At 39.9% G+C, this 21,254-nt stretch overlaps 2 protein-coding genes across 2 annotated transcripts; one reads left to right on the top strand and one right to left on the bottom strand.

Annotated features, from left to right (window-relative positions):
* Positions 1 to 4,165: 4,165 nt before the first annotated feature.
* LOC148015503 (pentatricopeptide repeat-containing protein At5g55740, chloroplastic-like) lies at positions 4,166 to 7,087 on the top strand. Its single transcript, XM_087665216.1, has 2 exons — positions 4,166 to 4,288; positions 6,542 to 7,087. The coding sequence occupies exons 1-2, from the start codon at positions 4,166 to 4,168 to the stop codon at positions 7,085 to 7,087; spliced, it is 669 nt and encodes a 222-aa protein (XP_087521342.1).
* A 3,608-nt stretch (positions 7,088 to 10,695) lies between these two features.
* Positions 10,696 to 15,318, bottom strand: LOC148015502 (pentatricopeptide repeat-containing protein At2g40720-like). Its single transcript, XM_087665286.1, has one exon. The coding sequence runs from the start codon at positions 15,181 to 15,183 to the stop codon at positions 10,717 to 10,719; it is 4,467 nt and encodes a 1,488-aa protein (XP_087521412.1). The 5' UTR covers positions 15,184 to 15,318; the 3' UTR covers positions 10,696 to 10,716.
* Positions 15,319 to 21,254: the final 5,936 nt, after the last annotated feature.

The following is a 21,254-nucleotide window of genomic DNA, read 5'->3' as shown; positions in this document are numbered from 1 at the left end:
GAGAGGCCGCTTGGTAGAGAAACCTATCACCCAGCCTAATTTGGTGCTGCCTAAGTGTAAGATGATGGGCTACCCAACAAACACATATCTGTATTGACTGTGTGCAATAAAAACTCAAAGCTGACTTGTAAAATGCAAATGGGAGGGACCAAAAAAACCATCCAGCTCTGAATAATGGACATCTAGTCTACTATCAAAAGGCTGCGTAGCTTGTCAAAAGCCTCACAAGTAAAGGAATAATGCCACCAACATTGTAAGAAGCAAAACCCAGGCCTACTACCCCCAAATTGGCGACAAAGATGGCTGGAATTGCAAATAGAGTGCTCCTCTCTTCGAAATCTTAGGCTCCCACGCATGCTCTGGTATCATGTGAGAGTGTGCATGGAAAGAGAAAAGTGAACACAAACAAAAGAAAGAGACAAAGAGAGAACATAGGAGAGAGAAGGAACAATGTGATTGTAATGGCTGAAGGTACAATATCAACCCCAACACATAGCTCTACACATCAGTGTGGGTGCCAAATGGTAGCAAGCGGATGAGAGAATGAGGAGGGCTGGCTGATCACGAAGGATCAATGATGGATAATGAAAGTGAGAGGGTAAGCTACCTATATATATGCAAAAAGTGGCAAAATCCTAAATAGGGTCAAAACCCTAAAAATAGCCAAAAGTGCCCCAAAAGAAATGCACTAATGTACCCTCCATCTATAGTGTCTAAAACACATAAAATGATAGACAAATACAATGTTAGAGCTCCTAATGTCCTCATCTTGAGGCTCACAAGCAGGAGATGACCACATAAGAAACACATGACTATCTAACATACATTTTCATTAAATAGTAAAAAACTTGCATTCACTTCTAGAAAATCACAAATACTCTAGATGGTTGAACTTTCATATTATATCAATAAGCCACAAAGATCATTAAGAGGTTTTTACCAACCCTTACAACTACATTATAGTTAGCAAGGTATTCAAAGTGCCTTTGAGTTGGTATTAATAAGGGTTGTAAGGTGTTATTGCCAAGTTATGGAACATCGATTAGGATTTATTTGCAAACAATAGCTTTCCAAGATTATGTTAGAACTTGGTTGTCATGTTCTTGATTGATAGAAAGTTACCAATTAACGTTTGTTCTTCTAGTTAGACAATAATGGTTTCAATGACATACCTTCCCATGGTCCTCATCAAGGGTTTGTCACCAAAAGCAAAGAATGCCTACCTAGAGAGCTAAAATAACATCTGAGGTAAGAGATATCCATAGATGAATGTTTACTCCTACAATGGCATGGAGACTAGTGAGGCTTTGGTCATGATGGTAATCCCCATGGTCAATCCTAAGATGGAGAAAAACTCTCCATGAGCCCAATGCGCTAGGCATTTAAAGGCCTAATTCTAGGTAAGGATGGTGTGGAACCTAAGAAGGATTGAATTTTTTTTTACTAAGGAGCGTTTGCAATTGTTTTTATGCATCCACTTCAAAGTTGTTCCAAATAACCTTGTTTAATGAAGTAATTAAGGAATTTTCTTTTATATGTTCATACAGTGTGATTGGAGAGTAAGTGGAAAGTGGGTAGACACTTCCCTTGATAGGAGAGTCTTACAATTAGGTGGACGTGATTGACGGATAACTTTTCAAAAGGAAGACATTGGATACTACTCAGGGTAGAATGATAGAATCCCAATTCAACTTATTTTAGGGGAAAGAAGTGGTAGAATATTTGTCCTTGAGGTTGTGGCAATTATTTGTCCTTGAGTGCAAGTTGAACCATGTTCTTAGTTAATACCTCAACATGCAGGATATAACATTCTTGAAACTACTATTTAGTTTTATGAGCATTATAGTTTTCTTCGCTTCTCAATTTGTCCCACCTAAGTAGCATTGACACCATTCACTAAAGGGCATAAACCTATGCTAACTCAAAAGCCCCTACAAGGAGAAAGTGCATTTTGGTCAATAAGAGAGGGCATGGCTCCCTTTGAAATAAAATTCAGAGGAAAATTCGACAACCCTCCATTGTATATATTGTATGGCACTCATGGAGCTCAATGCAGTACATGACCATGATATGTTGGTATTTTTAACTAATTACGCCAATTGATCTAACCATTCCTCCTTTTCTATTTATAGCAACACCATTCACAATGCTATATTATAAACTTGTTTGCCCTTCTTTACAACCCCCTAAAGCTTCTTTAAGACAAGGCTCAAAGGTAGTTTCAATGTTTGCCTTAGCTTTTGTGCTATCACAGGAAGTTCTAGGATTCCAATTCATGTATTATGAATTACAACAACATTATGAGCTTTTGCTCAAGGGGCACCACAATCTAGCTAGGTGCCATTAGAGTTACAGCAAAAGCTTATGATGTCGAAGACTATGGGAAAAAACAAGGGGAAAAAGACCATATTTCTATACCCTAGCTCAGCAATCCCCTGCCCCCAACTGCACCTAGCTAAGTATGTAGTCCTTCCTTAGCAGAAGCTCATGATGTTGAACATTATAAGGAAAAACAAGGGAAAGGAGCCACTTTTTACATACCTCGGGCCAACAACTCCCCACCCCCAATCACACCTACCTAGGTATTTAGACCCTCTCTAGTAGAAACTCATGATGTTGAACATTATAGAAAAACAACATGGGAAAATGTCAAAAGCCCCTTTTCCTACATGTTGGGTTTGCAATCTCCTACCCATAAGTGCACTTAGCTAAGTATGTAGTCCCTCCCATGATGTTGAACAATGGAGAGCCGCTTTTCCCATACCCCAAGCTGCAACAACTGCCCACCCACCCCAAATTGCACCTAGCGAGGTATCCGGTATGCGGCATCCGGTTTGTGTCTAGTAGAAGCTCGTGATGTTGAATCCTGTCAAGGAAAGACAATATGGGTAAATCTGAAAAGTTTATTCTATTGAAGGCAGATCGGTTGGTTGGTCTAAAGGGTAAGATAAGATGAGAAAACAAATAGCTCAAGCACACCAAGTGCACATGCCTCCGAAAGGTCGATACGCCTTGATTATTATATGCCTTCGAAAGGTCCATACAACTTCATTATAATAATCAGATCAGATACTCACCATTGAAGCTGGCTCGTCGACTAACGATTTGCTGCGGCACACAATTGGAGTTCGGCAGAAATCAGCCTGGATTCTGACGGCAACAGAAATCACCGTACGGCAGGCTGCAACCCCTCCATGCCAGCACCCGCTCCTGTGCTCGTGTCGCTGCTGCAACCGCCAACAACCCTCGTGTGCTTGAGCTAAGAGAAACTGGAAGACCAGGCCGTTTCTAAGTTTGCCGAGCTTCTCAGACACCATGGCAAGGCCAAGGCTCTCTCTCAATGCAGGCGTCTGCACATGCTCGTCTCCTCTTACGGCTATGACCGCAACACCTTCTTTCTCAATTCCTTCGAACACTTCTGTGGGGTCTGTGGCCCATTGGCATCTGCACAGGCCGTCTTCAATGGCATCCCACAGCCAAACCAGCACTCATGGAACATCCTCCTCAATGTGTACGTTCAGTGCGGGCATGCCTGCCTTGCTCTGGGAGTCTTTGAAAGAGTACCTAACCCTGATGCCTGCACGTTGAGCACCGTGATCCATGCTTACAGTCAGCGTAGGAATCTTGAGGCTGCAGAGAGCATCTTTCGGAGCATTCGGCATCCTAATCTTGTCTGCTGGACTGCCATGATCACAGCTTACACTCAGAATGGAGATTGCTTGAAGGCACTGGTGTTTTTCTAGCAGATGCAGTTCAAGTGCACACAGCTTGATAGAATCAGCTTTGTGTCTGCTATTGATGCATGCGGCAGCATGGTAGCATGCAGAGAAGGCATGATTATCCACAATGCCGTGATCAAGTGTTCTTTTCAACAGGTTCCAGACACAGGGGAACCCTTGTTAATATGTATGATAAATGTGGGAGCTTCCCCGATGCCAGGGCATTCACCAGGATGCATTGTCGAAACTTGGTCTCGTGGAATACTATGATCACAGTGAGTGCAGAGAATGGGCATAGTGATGAGGCGATAGCACTATTTTATCAGACGCAGTATGAAGGTGTGAATACAAACCACATAAGTTTTATTGTTGTTCTGAATGCCTGTAGTGATCTTGGGTTGTTACAGCTAGTTCAGAGTGCCTATGCTGTACTTAGAGAGCATTAGATGTACAGAAAGTGTGGGGCAGTGGATGATGCCCTGAAAGCTTTTCAAATGACTTTGGGCAAGAATGTTGACTCTTTCACTGCCATGATTGGAGCATATGCATACAATGGGTATGGTTATGAGGTATTGCATCTTTTTTGACAAATGCAGTCGGAAGGTATCAGGGACTGTCTTCGCCTCAGTTCTTCTTGCTTGCAACTTTACGGGGTTGGTGGAAGAGAGTAGGAAGATGTTTATCTCAATGCCACTTGTTTGCGGGATAGTACCCACATGTGATCATTATATGTGCATGATTGATCTTCTTGGTCATGCGGGACACTTGGATGAAGCAGAGGAATTCATCATTGGTCTGACTACTGAAAAACTATACATGGCATGGTTTTGTATGCTTTGTGCATGCAGACTCCATGGAGATGTTGAGCAGGGGATTAATGCTGCTGTTCTGTGTTTCAACTTGGTGCCTAAAGAGAGATCAACTTTTACAATGCTGTCAAATATGCACTTTCAAGTGGACTGTTGCAAGCAAGAAGTCACTAGAAATGGCTTGAAGATATTTGATTGCTTTCTTGTGCATGTTTGGATATCTCTGCAAATGCTTGCCATCACTTCCTTTTGATTATCAAATATTCTGATACTTGTATTTACAGATGTTGGAAATCTTAGGAGACCTCAATGGTATCTCTATCATTGAACCCACTAGAGTAGAGTACCTTGGTCTCAGAGTTTTTTGTTTGGGCACATTTGCTGAGCTGAACTGTTTCTCATCTCTTGGGTGCCAGGACCACTTCTCCATTGGGCTTGTAAAACAGTCATCAAGGTTATCCCAGTGCACTTCTATGTCCGTAGTACATACATAGACACCCAGTATCTTGTATTTTTCATCTAAGTGTGTTTGTCATTGGTGCTCACGTGTCTCTTGTTTCTCTCTCCCTTTAGACTCTTTGAGTTTTAGTTCTAGTCACCATCGTGGTATTAGAGACCTAAGCTTCATTGTCAAATCTGTGGAATCGCTGATAGCTCAACCACATCTAAATGTCTGATGCATGAAGGAGAATACAACAAACTAGGACTAGGTCTGCTGTAAATAGCAAGGATTCTGGAAAATGTGTGCAACTGTGGAAATAGGATCATCAGGCACGGCAGTAAAAGTTGAATGTTGTTGACTAAATTGGGTTCATTGGATCCTGGGCAGCATATTATAGTCAGATCTGTTGGGTTCTTGAGATGGCTAACCAGCTGACTAATAGTCAGCTGGACTGGTCAGATTTGCCACATTTTAAAAATTTATAGAGGAGCAAAAATGCCAGTCTAGGGACAGTAATAATGACTAGAGTATAGACATAGAAAGTCATAAGACTTGTTTAGGGGCAGTTCTGATGATGTTAGGGACATCTGAAGATTTTAACAAATATTACAAAACTTTAGAAGTTAGGGCAAAAGCCTAGCAAAAATATGATAATCCAATGTAAGAAAAACAGAGATCAAGGGAGAGTTGAAGCTGGAGAGGGCTTGGCTGAGAGAGAAAAACAAGGGTTTCTGAAAGGTGGAAAACACAAGCTGCGTGATGTGTTTCACAAGACAAAACTGTTGTAGAGCAGAGATTGGACTTAACTTTTACATAGATAGGATAGCGGATTACATAGACAGAATGGGAGGCTGGGTTGGACTGTTGATAGTCATTCTACTGTACATGGATCACATTGTGCTCATTTCATAGTTATCAACACTTTTTGTAATGACAAAGACCTGGAAGGCCAAAGTTATGGTGTTCCAACATCACACAGATGTGGGTGACAGATCAAAACGCCAATTTATCTTTGGCAAAGAGATTGTCTGATGTTATATGTACATATGTGTTACTTTGAGAGGCCCATAGTTCTTCATAAGAGAAGTTGCAGATGCTAGATTAGTAGGAGGATTTGCAACCATGTACAAGCTGCACACACAGTTCCAGGAACCATGCACTAAGCTATGAATGATGCATGTTCTAACCTTATGGATCTGGTGGAAGGAGAAAACATCCATTCTAGCATAGTGCTACAACGGTTTGATTCATTAAACTCCATTGTAGCTTCTCTTATTCAAATGTAGGGAAACTGCAACAGTGTTTCTGCTGCATTTAGTACATTCAAGAGAGCTCGTATTAAAAATATTGATATGTGTAATGCAATCTTGGCAGTCTACACACATAATGGTCTGTTTACTCTAGCATATAGTACTTACAAGGAAGTGGTTGAGATGGGAGTACTTCCTGACAATGTAACCTTTATCAATCTGCTTTCTGCTTGTGCTACTGAGGGTAGCCTTAATAAAGGTAAATGTTTCCACTCTAAGCATCATTGTGTTTGCTCTTGATACAGATGTTTTATGCACCAGGAAGGAGCCATTCCTCGTAGAGTAACATTGACTTGCATTCTTGATGCTGCTGCCCAGTTGGCGTTAGTTGATGTCCAAAGTAGTCGTACACGTATAATCAACAGGGGATTAGAGACAGATCTAATTTTATCAAATGCTCTTGTCAATGGATATGGAAATTTTGGAGTTATAAACAATGCAAGAGTGGTGTTTGACACAATGCCAAAATGGGATGTCATAACTTGGAATACACTAATTTTTGCTCATGCCCAGAATGGTGATTTAGAGGTGCCTCTTGACATTTTTAGTCAAATGAATTGGGAGAACTTTTTTCCTGATGTGGTCACATGTTGTGGCATGCTTACTGCATGTGCTACCAAATCAGCCATAATAGAGCGCAGGTGGATCCATGACTGTGTTATACACAGTAGTTTTGACTCTAATGTCAATGTAGCATCTTCTCTTGTAGATCTGAAATACTTCAAGAGCCACAAGCACCACAAACAGCACCACAAGAACATAGGTGTCCTTACCAATAGTGCAGCCTATAGTGCCAGGGGATATTGAATCCGCTATTGAACCTGATCAAATGTCATTCTTCGATTCATTTTCATTCATTCTAATGTGTTTGATTGGTTGGATTCACTTTATCAATTGTGGTATTTTTAATTCTTCATCCATTCTCGTGCTGTCATGACAAGGGGATGTCTAAGATTTGGAAGATTTAAGGTAAATAACGACAAGGGAGTTCTCTCCTGACACCATTTACCATGTGATTTTCCTATTGTCTCTCTTCATACTGAAGTGATTATGGCTCCCAATGTATTTGCAACCATGTCACATTTTTGCACATGTTGAACCTCTATGGCTTGTCTCTAGGCCTGGAACATCCATTCCATCTCCACCTACTAAGCTACATGTAGTTATACCTCTTCCAACTTTAATGGCTTTCGTCCAAAACATACTAAGCTCAAGTACGGCTACAAAAGTGATGAGCCAGTGGTTCATGAGGATTGAGAGGTTCCTAGGGAGAGCAATGTGCCTAACTCTTCACAAATGTGCGAGACACTGTTTGACACTTATTATCATCTAGCTACAATTAGCCACTTTAGAATAGGCTCTCCAACATAAAATGTGAGTTTCTAGTAAGATGATCAGAATCTGACCTTTTGTTCCTACCTGTATTTTCTTGAGTCCAAATCTTCTCACTGTGGCAAGCTATGAGGTTATCATGGTTGATGATCATTTGATTTGGAAACTTTGATGAACATGTATTTTGGAAAGCGAGCCATGGCTGCCATGATGCATGTCATGCAAAGATTTTCCCTATGACCTTTTGTTCCTACTTGTATTTTCCCGAGTCCAAATGTTCTCATTGTGGCAAGCTATTAGGACAGCATGGTTGATGATCATTTGATCTGGAAACTTTGATGATGTGCTCGTAAAAAGTGAGCCATGGCCGCCATGAGGCATGTCATGCAAAGTTTTTCCTTAATGGTGCCTGAATTATTATATCAATTGAGGATTTACACATGTTGGTGTTTGTATGATGTGAAATAAGCAAATAAGGGCGTGTCAATGATTTAAATACTCTTCAAGCTAAGTTCTTGTGTTGCAGCAGTGATACAAATTTTGCAAACATGATCTTGACACCTTCATATGTACTTTCCTCTCTTTTTTGAAACAATTTCTTTGCATCCTCAAAGAGAAGATGCTCGCAACTTTGAAGGGAGCTTCGCGTAGGAACACACTTTTGGCATCTCACGTCCTAATTTTCACAAAATCCTAGAATGAAATATGGTAAATTTTACGTCCAGGACTTGAATAAAAAAGCTTCTTTTATCTTGATGATTTGATTGGGGAAGAAAGCATCCCAAGATTTTGTGTCGCTAGACTTGTTCAATCATGAGTGGATTTAGTTTAGATCACATTCACTGTTGCCTAAATTTCCTCTTTTCTTTTACTTTTGCTAAGAACAGAGTTCTCCTTTCTGTGCTTTCTGATGCCATACTTGTTGGGCTATGTACCACCGAGATGGATAGAATCATGCACACTGTATACACCCTTGCAAGAAAGAGTCCTCTACAATTGCATAGCCTAAAAACCAAGTCCTTAGGCCAGTTGTAGTTAGCTCCTACTCCGTCCTCCCCTTTCTTTATGGCTTCATGTGTTGGCTCAAGCCAAATGTTTATCTCTATATGCATAGGTTTTGATTTCGTGAAGGATCAGTGTAGTAGATTTCTTTTTTTTTGGGAATCATTAATCCCCGAGCTCTACAATTGTTTGCATATTTTTCATTTTATCAAGGGTGACGAACAAAGATGCAATCAAGTGTAAATGAAGAGACTACATGAGCGTTACTGATCAGTTCTCATAGAGAACAAAGCTACTAGTCTGTTGTTGTAAGAGGAGAGAAACAGTTTCTATGTGTGAGAATGTATCCAAATTATTGATTAGATATGCAATATTGAGATTATAGAGATATAATTTGATCTCGTTATTCTCGGGTATGGTGTGAGGCAACTCTTCTGAAAGTTGAAAATGGTAGGTTCTCTCTCTTCTTCTCATCTACAATTCATGTCAACACACGATCTAGTGGAGTATATGTGTTTTCTTGCATCAAATGTGGTCCAGTTAGTGAAGGAAATAATAAGTGGAAATGGAGCATATAGGGCTTTAGATGCTATTGGTGGTACCTTGACCATGGAAAGGCACATTATACTCCTAGTTCACTGATATCTAAGAAGAGATTTTGTCAGCATCGCCTTTTCTAATGATTGTTGCTGTTTGCATGTTCCTTTGAAGATGTTACTGGTGCGAATCTAGGAGGTGGTAAAGTGTTTGTGTATTGATTTGTATCTAGATGGATATCACTTTTGGTTTATTGCATATGATGAGGGGATGGAGTGCAAGTGACTTTTTGGATGCTCTTGGAATACCTCAATACCTTAGAGAGAACCTCATTTGTAAGTAGAGATTTTGAAATGGCCAAAGGCAAAGGTAATCACTCTCCATTCATGAAAAACATTCCAAGTGGAAGATTTCATTAAAGTCATTTGTCTCAAGTGGAAAGTAGAGCTTGAAGAGTACTTTCAATGAGCTTCTTATTTTCGAAAATTTCCAAGAATGATGTAATGACCAATGAATGAAACAATGCCCTCGTGCAAAACATCAATAAATCATATGATTTACTTGTAATGTTTTATTATGGGATGGGCTATCATGTGCCCTTAGAATATTTAAAATTCCAAATTGAAATGTCCTTGAAAACATGCAAAGAACATCAATGATGATTGGGAATTAGTATTTTGGAGAAGGTCGTATTAGTGATATGATTTGGGCAAGTCAGTTTTGTTTGTGTAAATAGAATCTATCATGTTGTTTTTGGTTTAAATAGTGTTTGCCATTGCCACACGAAGTTTAGACACATTGAAAAAACAAACTAGTAAGAGGATGTAACTATAGATTTGGATAACTCATTTATGTGTTTGGTGTTAATAGACTGAATAATTTTAGCTGGTCTTCGATATCAATGATGAAACAAAGCTCTAATGCTTATGTTTTACGGATGAGGTTTAGGGTTTTCCTTATATATATATATATATAATCCTCCTATCTAAGTAGCTCTATTAAAAGGGTTTTCATCTGGCCAAGAATTTGACTCTCAAAACCAATCAACAAGGATCACAAAATGCTCACATCCCTATCCTCCACCATTTAAGGTATTTACAAGCTTTAAGCTCCTCAATACCTAAGTGATAGAGCAATATCATGCTTGGCTTATTCCACCACTTGACTTGTGGCCATGAATATTGATGATATTATGAAAGAAGCATCTGCAAGCAAGCAAAGCCAAGTTCTCCAAACACTCTTTCAAGTGAAAAACAAAAAAACACGAAAAGGGAATGCTCTTGCAAGTGATAGTGCACCCTTGTTTCCAGATCTACTATTAGTTTATGAATCACTTGTGTGACAATGAACTCTATTAGATGCATTCAGTATTCGGACTTTGCTTCCACACTTTCACAGATCTACTATCTATGGATCGCTTTCAAAACCATGGTACTGTGTACACTTCATAAAATCTATTCACTATACAGACTATGCTTCCACATTTTCAGAGATCTACTATCTGATTATGGATAACTTTTAGTGTGTCACCAAGTGAATCTAAGTATCATGAACCGAAAGATACATTATGAGTCAATCAGAGGTCTGGTGTCAATTGCCTTGCTACTCAAGTTTACAATTTCACAACCAACATCAGCATACATGTTTGACATAATTATATACGCAGAAGATTCCTTGGGTTGTAAAAAGATCGCATGCTCAAATGCTTGTTTTCCAAACTCTACGTTGCCATGTGTGCAACACGCCCCTAGCAGGCACAACCAAATAGCTAAATCTGCCTTGATAGGCATTCCTAACAAGCAACTTTCTATCCTCTCAAAGTCGCCTGCACGTCCAAGAAGGTCTATCATAGTGGCATAATGCTTCGAGTCTGGATATAAACCAAACACTTCGCTCATGGACTTGAAACGCGCAACACCTTCAGTGACAAAGCCAGTGTGACTGCAAGATGAAAGAAGAGACACAAAGGTCACTTGGTCTGGATCATAACCTGCCAACTGCATTTCCTGGAACATGTGAAAACTAGCATTACAATTTCCTTCTTGTGCATAGCCAGCAATGCACACATTCCAAGACACAGTATCAGGCTGGACAAGTCCATCGAATATTGCCTGAGCATCTGCCATGTTTGCACAACTCCCATAAGCACAAACGAGAGTATTTGCAAGGGCTATGTTCATCTCATAACCTGTAGATACAGCATCAAAATGCAGTTTCCTACAAGCCTCCAATTGTCCTACTTCACAGCAGGCTTGCAGAACAGTCATCAATGTAATCTCATCTTGAATTGCATGTTCCTCTTGCATCTGGCGATACAATTCTAGAGATATTTTGCCTTGTCCCTGCTCTACATACACTGTGAGCATTGCATTCCACAACACAGTGTTGAGCTGGGACAAACCTGTAAAAACAGTTTCTGCTTCAACAAGGCTTCCACACTTGCCATAAAGAGTCACAAGGGTACTGCTGACAAATACATTTGTAACTAAGCCCTTCCTGTGGGCATCAGCATGCACTGCTCTCACAATTTTCAGTAATTGCATTGTTTCAATTGGATATCCATCTGAGGCATTAGCTACTTTGTTCTCCACAAGTGCACGACATGATTGCAGGATAATGACAAAGGTTTGCTGGTTTGGACTGACATTCTCCTCTTGCATCTGTCTGTAAAGCTGTAATGCTTTATCATTTTGCCCATGTTCCAGATATGCTGTTATCATGACATTCCATAGCACCACATTACATTGGGATACTGCAGAAAATGCACACTCAGCTTCCTGTATGCATCCACATTTACTATACATTTTTACAAGACTGCTCCCAGCAAAGACATTCGCAGCAATTCCCTGTTTTCGAGCATCTGCATGTAATGCTTTCCCAATTCGCAGACATGCGGCTTTTTTCACCTGTATCATACAAACCATACCTTCTTGTGGCAAGTTACCACATGCTTGAAAAGCCATAACAAAGGTCTGTTCATTTGAGCCCACAATCTCTGCTTGCATTTGTCTGTACAACTGTAAGCCCTTTTCAAAATTTCCTTGTTCAACAAATGTAGAGAGCATCATATTCCATGATACAAGATCATGGTGAGGTAGTGCACAAAACAAATTCTCTGCTTCAACAAGATCTCCACATGTTCCATACATACTGACAAGTGTATTACCAACCTCAATGTTCAGAACAAAGCCCAGCCTCACGGCATCAGTATGTAGTGCTTTACCTATGATTGCCATCTTGACAAGTTCCTCCTCACTAAGAATAGCTGCAACTCTTCCAGATATTGCTTGAAGAGCAATCACAAGTGTTTGCTGGTTTGGGTTCACACCTTCCTTTAGCATCAGACTATACAGCCATAGGGCCTTCTCTTCTTGGCCTTGGTTGACATATGCTGTTAACATTGCATTCCATGACCCGACATCCGGCTGATAAACCTCAACAAAGACGTTCTCAGCTTCTGCAATGCTTCCATACATTCCATACATTATTATAAGACAGTTAACAACCAAAAACTCTGAAGTGAAACCCATCCTTTGCGCATCAGCATGCAATGCCCATCCAAGTTCTAAAGGCATCATTCTGATAGGTTGCATCTCTGCAAAAGTAGCTTCTTCCTTATCCAAAACGAGCTGGAGTGCTTGGAGGGCAGTTACGAATGTGAGATGGTTTGCCTTTGCCCCTTGTTGTTGCATCTGTCTATACAGTAATAATGCCTTATCCCCTTGGCCATGATCAATGTATGTTGACAGCATTACATTCCACAATGTAACACTGAGCCACGATAAATCACTAAATATTATCTCAGCTTTCTCAATGCAATTGCATTTAGAATACATACTAATAAGAGTGGTTGCAATGTGAGGATTTGTGTAGAATCCCTTCCATTTGGCATCCCTATGTAATGCTTGCACAACTTCCAAAAGCATTATCCTGAACTGCTGCCCCTCTTCACGATCATATGCTTGTACATCCACTATAACACTGCATGCTTTAAGGGCAATTGCCAACGTGTGCTGATCTGTGCTTACATCTTCCTCATGCATTTGTCTATACAACTGTAATGTCCGTGCCCCTTGGCCCACCTCCACATATGCTGCAAGCATGACATTCCATGATACCGTGTTACTCTTAGGCAAACCCTCAAATATACTCTGTGCTTCCATAATGCTTCCATATTTTCCATACATGTTCACAAGGGTATTTTGAATAAACATATCACTTGTAAAGCCCTTCCTTTTAGCATCAGCATGTAACGCTCTGCCAATATCCAAAGAAAATGTTTTGGTCTGTTGTTGCTCTAGAAAAATACATTGTTTGTGCACAAGAGCACTACAGGCTTGCAAGACAATCAAAAGACAATCACAATTGGGATTCACATGTTCATCGAGCATCTGCCTGTACAACTTCAGGGCCTTGACTTCATGGCCCTGTCCGACATATGCATCGAGTAACACACTCCATGACAAAATATCACGTTCCAATAGATCCTGGAATACAATTTCTGCATCTACAATGCTTCCACACTTACCATATATATTTACCAGGGTGTTACCCACAAAGACGTCTGAAGTATAGCAATTCTTTCGAGCATCAGAATGTAATGCTTTACACAGTTTCAGAGCTACCCATTTTCTTGATGGCCCAATACAATCAATGCTTTCTTCCTTTGCTGATATGGCACCACATGCTTGAAGAGCTATCACAAAGGTTTGCTGGTTTGGGGCTACACCTTCGCATTGCATTTGCCTGTAAAAGAGTAAGGCCTTTTCTCCATGGCCTTGCTCAACATAAGCCGACAGCATGGCACTCCAGAACACAACGTTACGCAATGACACTTGATCAAACACATTCTCTGCCTCATGATGGCCATTACACTTGCCATACATATTTAAAAGGATACTGCCAACAAATGCATTAGCTGCACATTTTGTGCGATAGGCATCAGCATGCAATGCTTTCCCTATCTCTAAGGATACCAACTCAATTGATCGGCCTTCTATGGTCACAGTTATTTCATTTTCTACAAGTGTGCCACATACTTGAAGGATAATCATGAATGTCTGCTGATTGGGTGTCACACATTCTTCTTTCATCTGTTGATACACACGAAAAGCTTTGACAATTTGTTTCTGCCCACAATATGCTGATAACAAGGCATTCCAGGATATCACATCATGTTCCAACAAATCGACAAAAACACACTCTGCTTCTGTGATACATCCCAAACTGCCATAAATACTCACAAGAGTACTACCCACAAATGTAAATGAGGTGAACCCATTCACCTCGCAATCAGTGTGTAACTTTTCCACCTCAGAAACGTCACCGATACTGGCACAAGCTTTCAAGAGGCTAACGAAAGTGTATGGGCTTGGGACAACACCATCCTCCTGCATGTCCGAGCGCAGATCCAGGGCTTCCTTACCATGGCCACATTCAGTGTAGCCAGAAATCATGGCTGTCCAAGAAAAGACTGTTCGATCTGGCAATGACAGAAACACACTGTGTGCATCATCAAGCGCACCACATTTAGCCAATGCAACAATGAGATGGTGGCCGAGCAATCCGGTAAGATCCAGCGCATGTTGCGTGATGTGTGCCTGGATATGTCTGGTATGTAGGAGGGCCTTCTCCCTGCTGCATGCCTTCAGGAGGGACAGATACCCGTGGATGGGTGGAGGCGAGGCGTACTGGAGGAAGAGAGAAAGAGCTTCGTTGAGCCGTCCATTCTCGCAAAAGGCTTGGATGCTTGTCCCAAGGTCCTGATCCCTGCTGCTATGGGGACATGAAAGATACTGATGCAAGTCCAGGGTCTGCTGTCCCCATTGGTGCGGCCGATTCTTGCAAAAGGCCTGGATGCTGGTCCCACGGTCCTGATCCCTGCTGCTATGGGGGCGTGAAATATGCTTGTACAAGTCTGGGATCTGCTGTGGCCGTACTGGCAAGCGCTGGGGAGTACATACGCCTGAGGCTCTTCTGTGTGCTTGTCTTCTGAGGAGCGGCTTTGATGCCGCGATGGGGATATGGAGCATAACAACGATCAAGCTCCCTCATGATCATGCTCGTCGCTCTCCTCATCGTTGCAACTGTCGTCTATGGATGCGTCTGTGGCACCTATGTCCAGGATGTCGCAGTGCTTGCTTAATGTAAATATATATATATATATCAAACAAATACCAAACAAAAAATATGTAGAGTCTATGTCTTTAGTTATACCATCTATAACTATATTACAAATTTATATCTATGTATATGGGTACTGTCTATATCTATGCTATCTACACTTCTATAGTATATGCCTATAAGATTGAAGAATATCCCAAGCTCCACACCAACCCTAAATAGCAAGCATACAATGCACACCCACACTTTTTTCTCTTTTTCTTTTTTAAAATTTATTTTTGAGCTATTTCATTTTTGCAACATGCGTTCTCTCTCTCTCTCTCTCTCTCTCTCTCTCTCTCTCTCTCTCTCTCTCTCTCTCTCTCTCTCTCACACACACACAGCATGATGTGGGCATTCCAGGTAGCCCAAGGTGGTTTACATTAAAGGGGGGGCATGCTTTTTCACCAAGCAAGTAAGGAATCAGGGTGATGTCTCAGCTTAGCGTGGCTCCTACCTCTTGCAAATAGGGACATGAACTTCCTTATCCATAGCTTGACTGTCCTCTCTCTCTTCAAGCAGCACTCAAGGCATCAAGAGCAAAGGGATTCCATAGGCATAAGGAGACATCCTACAAACCTCTTGAATGACTTCGATGCCAACAATGCAATCACCATCAACTATGTTGTGATGGTTCTAATGAATCGGTGTTGTTGCTTGCAAATCACTACCCAAGATAGCTATAGCAAACATCAATATGGGATAGTTGGAGCTTTGGCAATTGGTAAAGGTTTTCATAGTTCTCCTTGGCTTCCAATTTGCCACCTTCCAACCTCTCTCTCTCTCTCTCTCTCTCTCTCTCAAAACTTGGAATTGTGGGATATGCTTTAAAGGAATTGTGCTTTAAAGGCATCTTGTGATTGTTCCCACCATGTAGAAATTTAAGAAGATTTGACACTATGTTTCAATAGTATTAGATTGTGTTTAAAGGTTATGTGGGTATGTGTGGGGTGTGGGGAGAGAGACCAACTATTTCAAGAATTTCTTTTCATGTCTCGATGATGGTGAAAAGGATAGATGCATGTCATGTTTAGCTAATGTCCTTGCAAAGCATGTCTAAGGGATGATTATTAACTATAGCAAAGAAATGCTATTAGGTCCACAAGAAGTGATCTTACTAAGGACACTTTTGTTGGCATGATGTTTTGGGTTGGTTTAAATAGGGATTTGTGCAAAAATATACCTAATTGTAAGCACATATTTAGATTTATTCTCCCAAAGTGAAAGAGAGAAAGATTAGGAGAAATGTGTGTGTTTGAAAGAGAATGGTAATGTTTTGCTTCAAGAGGACATTTCTAGTGTTAGTGGTGATGACATACATTAGTGATAAGTAAAATAAAAATGTTTTGTTTCGAGAGAACATTAGAAGTATTCATATGCTCTTTTTGAGTAGTCAAGCGATAACTATGATATTGACAAAACACTCTATTGAAATAAAACCATCTTAAATGTGGCAATCAACCACTACCATTTGTCTTGATCCACACACACAAGGGGGGGAGGGGGGGGGGGGGGGGGGGGGTGTAAGGAGAGACTACTATATGAACAATGCTAGGGTAGAAGATGACAAAGATGGGGCAGTTGCATGGGCAGGCCATGTAGTTTGAGGGCTTCCTCCAGTTGACATCTAGCACACAATATATAGTTGCTCCCTTGTTCACCACCCACCTGTGGGTGGATATGCTCATAGAGGCCATGAAAACCTATGCAAATAGTATTATAAGATAGAACTTCTTGGCCTCTACCAACCACCGCATCATGGCCTTTATGCGTTTGTATGGTGTGTGTGTCAAATGTTGAGGTCCATGGTCAACCTTTAGGGTGTTCTTGGGCTATCTACTCATTAGCTAATCCTCAAATGTTTATGCCCATGGTCAATCTTTAGAATATCTTTCGGCTAATTCTAACAAACTTGAGACTTAAATCTAAGATGCTTTGTTGGGGATAACTCAATGAATATCATCATCGAAATTGTCCCCTCAAGTGATCATGTGACCCAAACTTGCAAGGGTTTTACAGCCCATCCATAGCATGACTTAATCTTGGTGTCTTGAGGGTAGCTCAAACGAGCATATCAAATCCATTCTTCACTTGGATAAAACAAACAATCTCATCTATAAATCAAATGAGTAGATCAAGTAATGAAAATTTCTAAGCTTTTTCCATGTCACATGTTTTTATATTTAGGTGGTCTCTCCTATGCCTTGACAAGAAAGTAAGAGTAGGATCAAACCATACCAAATTGTGAGGTATATTATGCACATATCTCTTTGAATGATTCCATCAATAAATGTCCATGAAAAGCCCCCAATTTGACCTATAAAAGGCTATTTATCAAACCAATTTCATCCATTAACCCAACAAACCTAATATTTAAACATGCCAAACACCTCCTTCAATATAAGGTACATGCACTATGAGTTTATTGTGATGTCCTTTGGTTTGACTAATAACCCAACTACTTTCAACAGGCTAGTGCATGACATTTTCAGGCCTTACCTTGATGAATTCATTCTGGTATTCTTCAATGACATGCTAACCTATTCGAAAGAAGAAGGAGACCATAAAGAACAAAATTGTGCTTGAAACATTAAGAATGCACAAGCTTTATGCTAAGAAGAGCAAGTGCAAATTCTTTAAGAAGTAGATAGAGTACCTTGGATTTTTAGTATCTGAGTGGGGAATTGCAATAGACCTAGCCAAGGTCAAGGATGTGTAGAAATGGACACCTCCAAAATCAGCTAAGGAAGTGCAAAGCTTTTTAGGCTTAATAAGATGGTATTGAGTTTTCATCAAGGATTATTTATAGCTAAGGAAGTAAGCTTTTTGGCTTAACTAAATGGTATTTAGTTTTCCTCTACCCCTTTCACCCATAATCTATCGAAGGACCCATCTTCCAAAAAAAAATCATAAAGCATTCTACCATTGTACTAAGATCATATCCTCCCTCCCTCCCCCCCCCGGGTAACAATATTCACTTTTTTATAGTTAAGATCTCATCTAACGTAGCCATACCATTTACTCAAACCTTGTCCTCATCACCATCCTAAGCCTAGATTCAAGGATGCTCAAAGTTTCAAGACCAATGGCCCAAAGAGAAGTTGGAGGAGTGACACATTAGAGGGTTTGTGTGCTCACGATGGCTCCAAAGCAAAAAAACATGGGCATTGGGGACAAGAGGTGGCATGTGCAAGTGATGTCCCTATTGCATCAAATCAAGCTCAAGTGCACTCTCCTATGTTTAAGAATAAGTTTTGATAAATAAATGCTAGTCAACATTATTTTCTAAAAGGGTTAGGTACATCATGTAATGAAATTGTTGGAGTTTGAGCATTCTTATGATACTTTAAGACTTTAGTAGGGGACTTCATACTAATTACCTATGAGGAAATTTTTGAAAGGAGTATCCCCTCTTGTGATGGGATTAGTTAGTGTGTAGCATGACATTGTTACAATATTCAAAATAAATTCCATTCTTATGATGATGAAACGTGGATTGAATAAAGGAAGAAACTTATAGCTGAAGTTCCATGATAGATAACTTATTATAATTTTTTCCTTTAAAATTTCAAGATACTAAGTTGAATTTGTTTAGGGTCCCTCTAAAAGAAATTGAATTCGAGGGATACTAGGTTACTTTATAGTCCTTCTCAAAAGAAGAGATGATAAGTTAAGTGATATATAAGATAGTTTAAGAAAGCAAAGAAGCATAGTCAATCTTGACCAAACTAAATAACTTTGAGTGTCGTCCTAAGAACACATTTTATTAAAGATCGCACCATTGGAAAATTTATTTAGAGAGAAGAAGTACATCCTAGCCAATGGATGTTCTTTACTTACACTAGTATGATGCCACTCGTACTATGAAACTCAAGACAAAGGATGAACAAGGTAGATGAATTCATGAATAAGGTAGATTGATTTGATCAAGGTTTAGAGAACTATATTCTACTTCAAAAATCCTTGTGGAGGAAACTTTCCACATCCTTAGACAAGTCATGCAACTAAACTTTAGGTCTATAAGAGAGGACTATGGTTCAAAGAGACCATAAGGATCCTTATAATTTAACTTTAGAAGAATCAAAGATCCCCAATGGAGGATCTCGATTCAATTTAGGATATCAAACTATCCCAAAATACTTGATTGATGCTCCTCCTAAGTTCATGACAACTTAGACAAGAACCTCAAACTACAAGGGACGACACCTAGAATGGATTCCAATGCATATACTATATTTCAAGGATTGTTTGACACATTAGGAAAGATTGCTAGATGGTTGTGTATTCTAATTAAAGTTTTTACCAACACATGTTAAGTTTTGGATGCACAATAGACCTCCCCCAAGGCTAGTCACAAAGCCCTTCACCAAGGGGTTGTTTTTGCCCACTCTAGATGCTAGGACTCGCATCAAACATGAGAGAACTCTCCGTTGGGATTAGGTATTAACTAAGAGGCACCAAGGAGCCCAGGGTGCTCTAGCTTGGTGGTTCTCACCTTCTGATGGACTTGTCCATGGAATATTAAATTGATATAATAAGACAATGATTATCCACCTCTAAATAATATTACATTTTCTAAAAGGATTGTCTTTCTATTACTTTTGTGTTCATGATTAATTTATGTGAATGAACCTAGTTCTTAACATATTAATTAAGAAAGCTGCTTTTATGTGTAAAATTAAACATGGTAGATTATAAGCTAACTATGCAAACCCACCACGAATGGGAAGTGGGAGAATGAATCCATGATGGATTCGTCCTATGACGGTGGTTTGTATTAGCTAAGAGATTTCCTCTCAAGAATACATTAGATTAGGAAAAAATAGGAAAGAGCTAAACGCTAATTGTCTTAGACTATCATCACAAAACCTAACCCTATGTCATTTTAGGGCACTAGGGTGAGATTTTAGCCTACAAGTAGAGGGGTTGGCATGTTTATCTCTCCCTCATTTCTTAGTCCCTTTGAATGAAATACAACATGGATCCACTTTAGATCAAGTTGTTTCACATAAGTAGTTGTAAAGTAATCGATTATGATGCCCATAGTGTGAATACATTATTTTTAAACAAGTGGTTCAAACTTAATTAGTTCCAATCCATACAAGTATGAAAACAACTTGCAATGATTCAACTCATAGCCTCAAGTGTATAAGCACTTTCAAAATGTCTAGTTCACACTAGCTACTAATGTGAAAAATAGTCCCAATGGACTAGTTTAATTCTAATTGTTGGTTCAAGCTTACAAAGTATGAAAGGGGGTTGATGTAGGTCAGGTCCAACACTTTATTAAAATCTTACAAAGGACTAATCATGATGAGCAAGCTATAAGGATTTAGCCTAGTGGTGATAATCTTGTGAGAACAAGAATATACCTTTTCTACAATTGATTGAAGCCAAACCGCATTAAATCAACTAGAAGAGGATTAATCATGATGAGTAGGCCACAAGGATTTAGCCTACTTTTTCCAATCTTGTGAGGACAAAAAGATGCCTTTTGTAGAATTTATTGAAGCCAAACCACCCTCATTTATCTTTCTATTGATAATGGAGCCCAATAACACATCACCAACAACCACTTGTCACCTAACCTTTTTTACTTTGGATTTCACAATGGAATTTTCACTTAGCATCTTGCACCTTTACCTACCATTTGCCATGGAGTCTCTTGCATTCACCCTCAACATACGCAATTGGTCAACAATGCTACCTATGCCATCAATCATCATTGCATTAAACATTATATTTGATAGAGGAGGTGCTTAGGTTTGTTTTGATCCATCACTTAGGTTTGCAGCAGGTTTTCAAGGCATCACATCTACATTTTCAATAGCCAAATGTTTCTTTATTGTTGTCATTTGATTCTCTAGTTGTTTCTTTCTCCATCACTTGATCTCTTCTCATTCTTGGCACCTATCATGTGATTCTCCACTTGTATTTTTCT

The sequence above is a fragment of the Lygodium microphyllum genome, chromosome 24 (genome assembly GCF_053477565.2).
Source record: "Lygodium microphyllum isolate KBCC chromosome 24, Lygodium_microphyllum_v1.1.10, whole genome shotgun sequence".
In the NCBI taxonomy this organism is placed as follows: domain Eukaryota; kingdom Viridiplantae; phylum Streptophyta; class Polypodiopsida; order Schizaeales; family Lygodiaceae; genus Lygodium; species Lygodium microphyllum.
This window is presented reverse-complemented; position numbering and strand designations above follow the sequence as displayed.

Excerpts from the sequence above, each read along its gene's own strand:
- LOC148015503 (XM_087665216.1), top strand. The coding sequence starts at position 4,166 with ATGTACAGAAAGTGTGGGGCAGTGGATGATGCCCTGAAAGCTTTTCAA. Across the intron at positions 4,289-6,541 it reads ACAATGGGTATGGTTATGAG|GAAGGAGCCATTCCTCGTAG; the intron begins GTATTGCATCTT and ends TTTATGCACCAG.
- LOC148015502 (XM_087665286.1), bottom strand. The coding sequence starts at position 15,183 with ATGCTCCATATCCCCATCGCGGCATCAAAGCCGCTCCTCAGAAGACAA.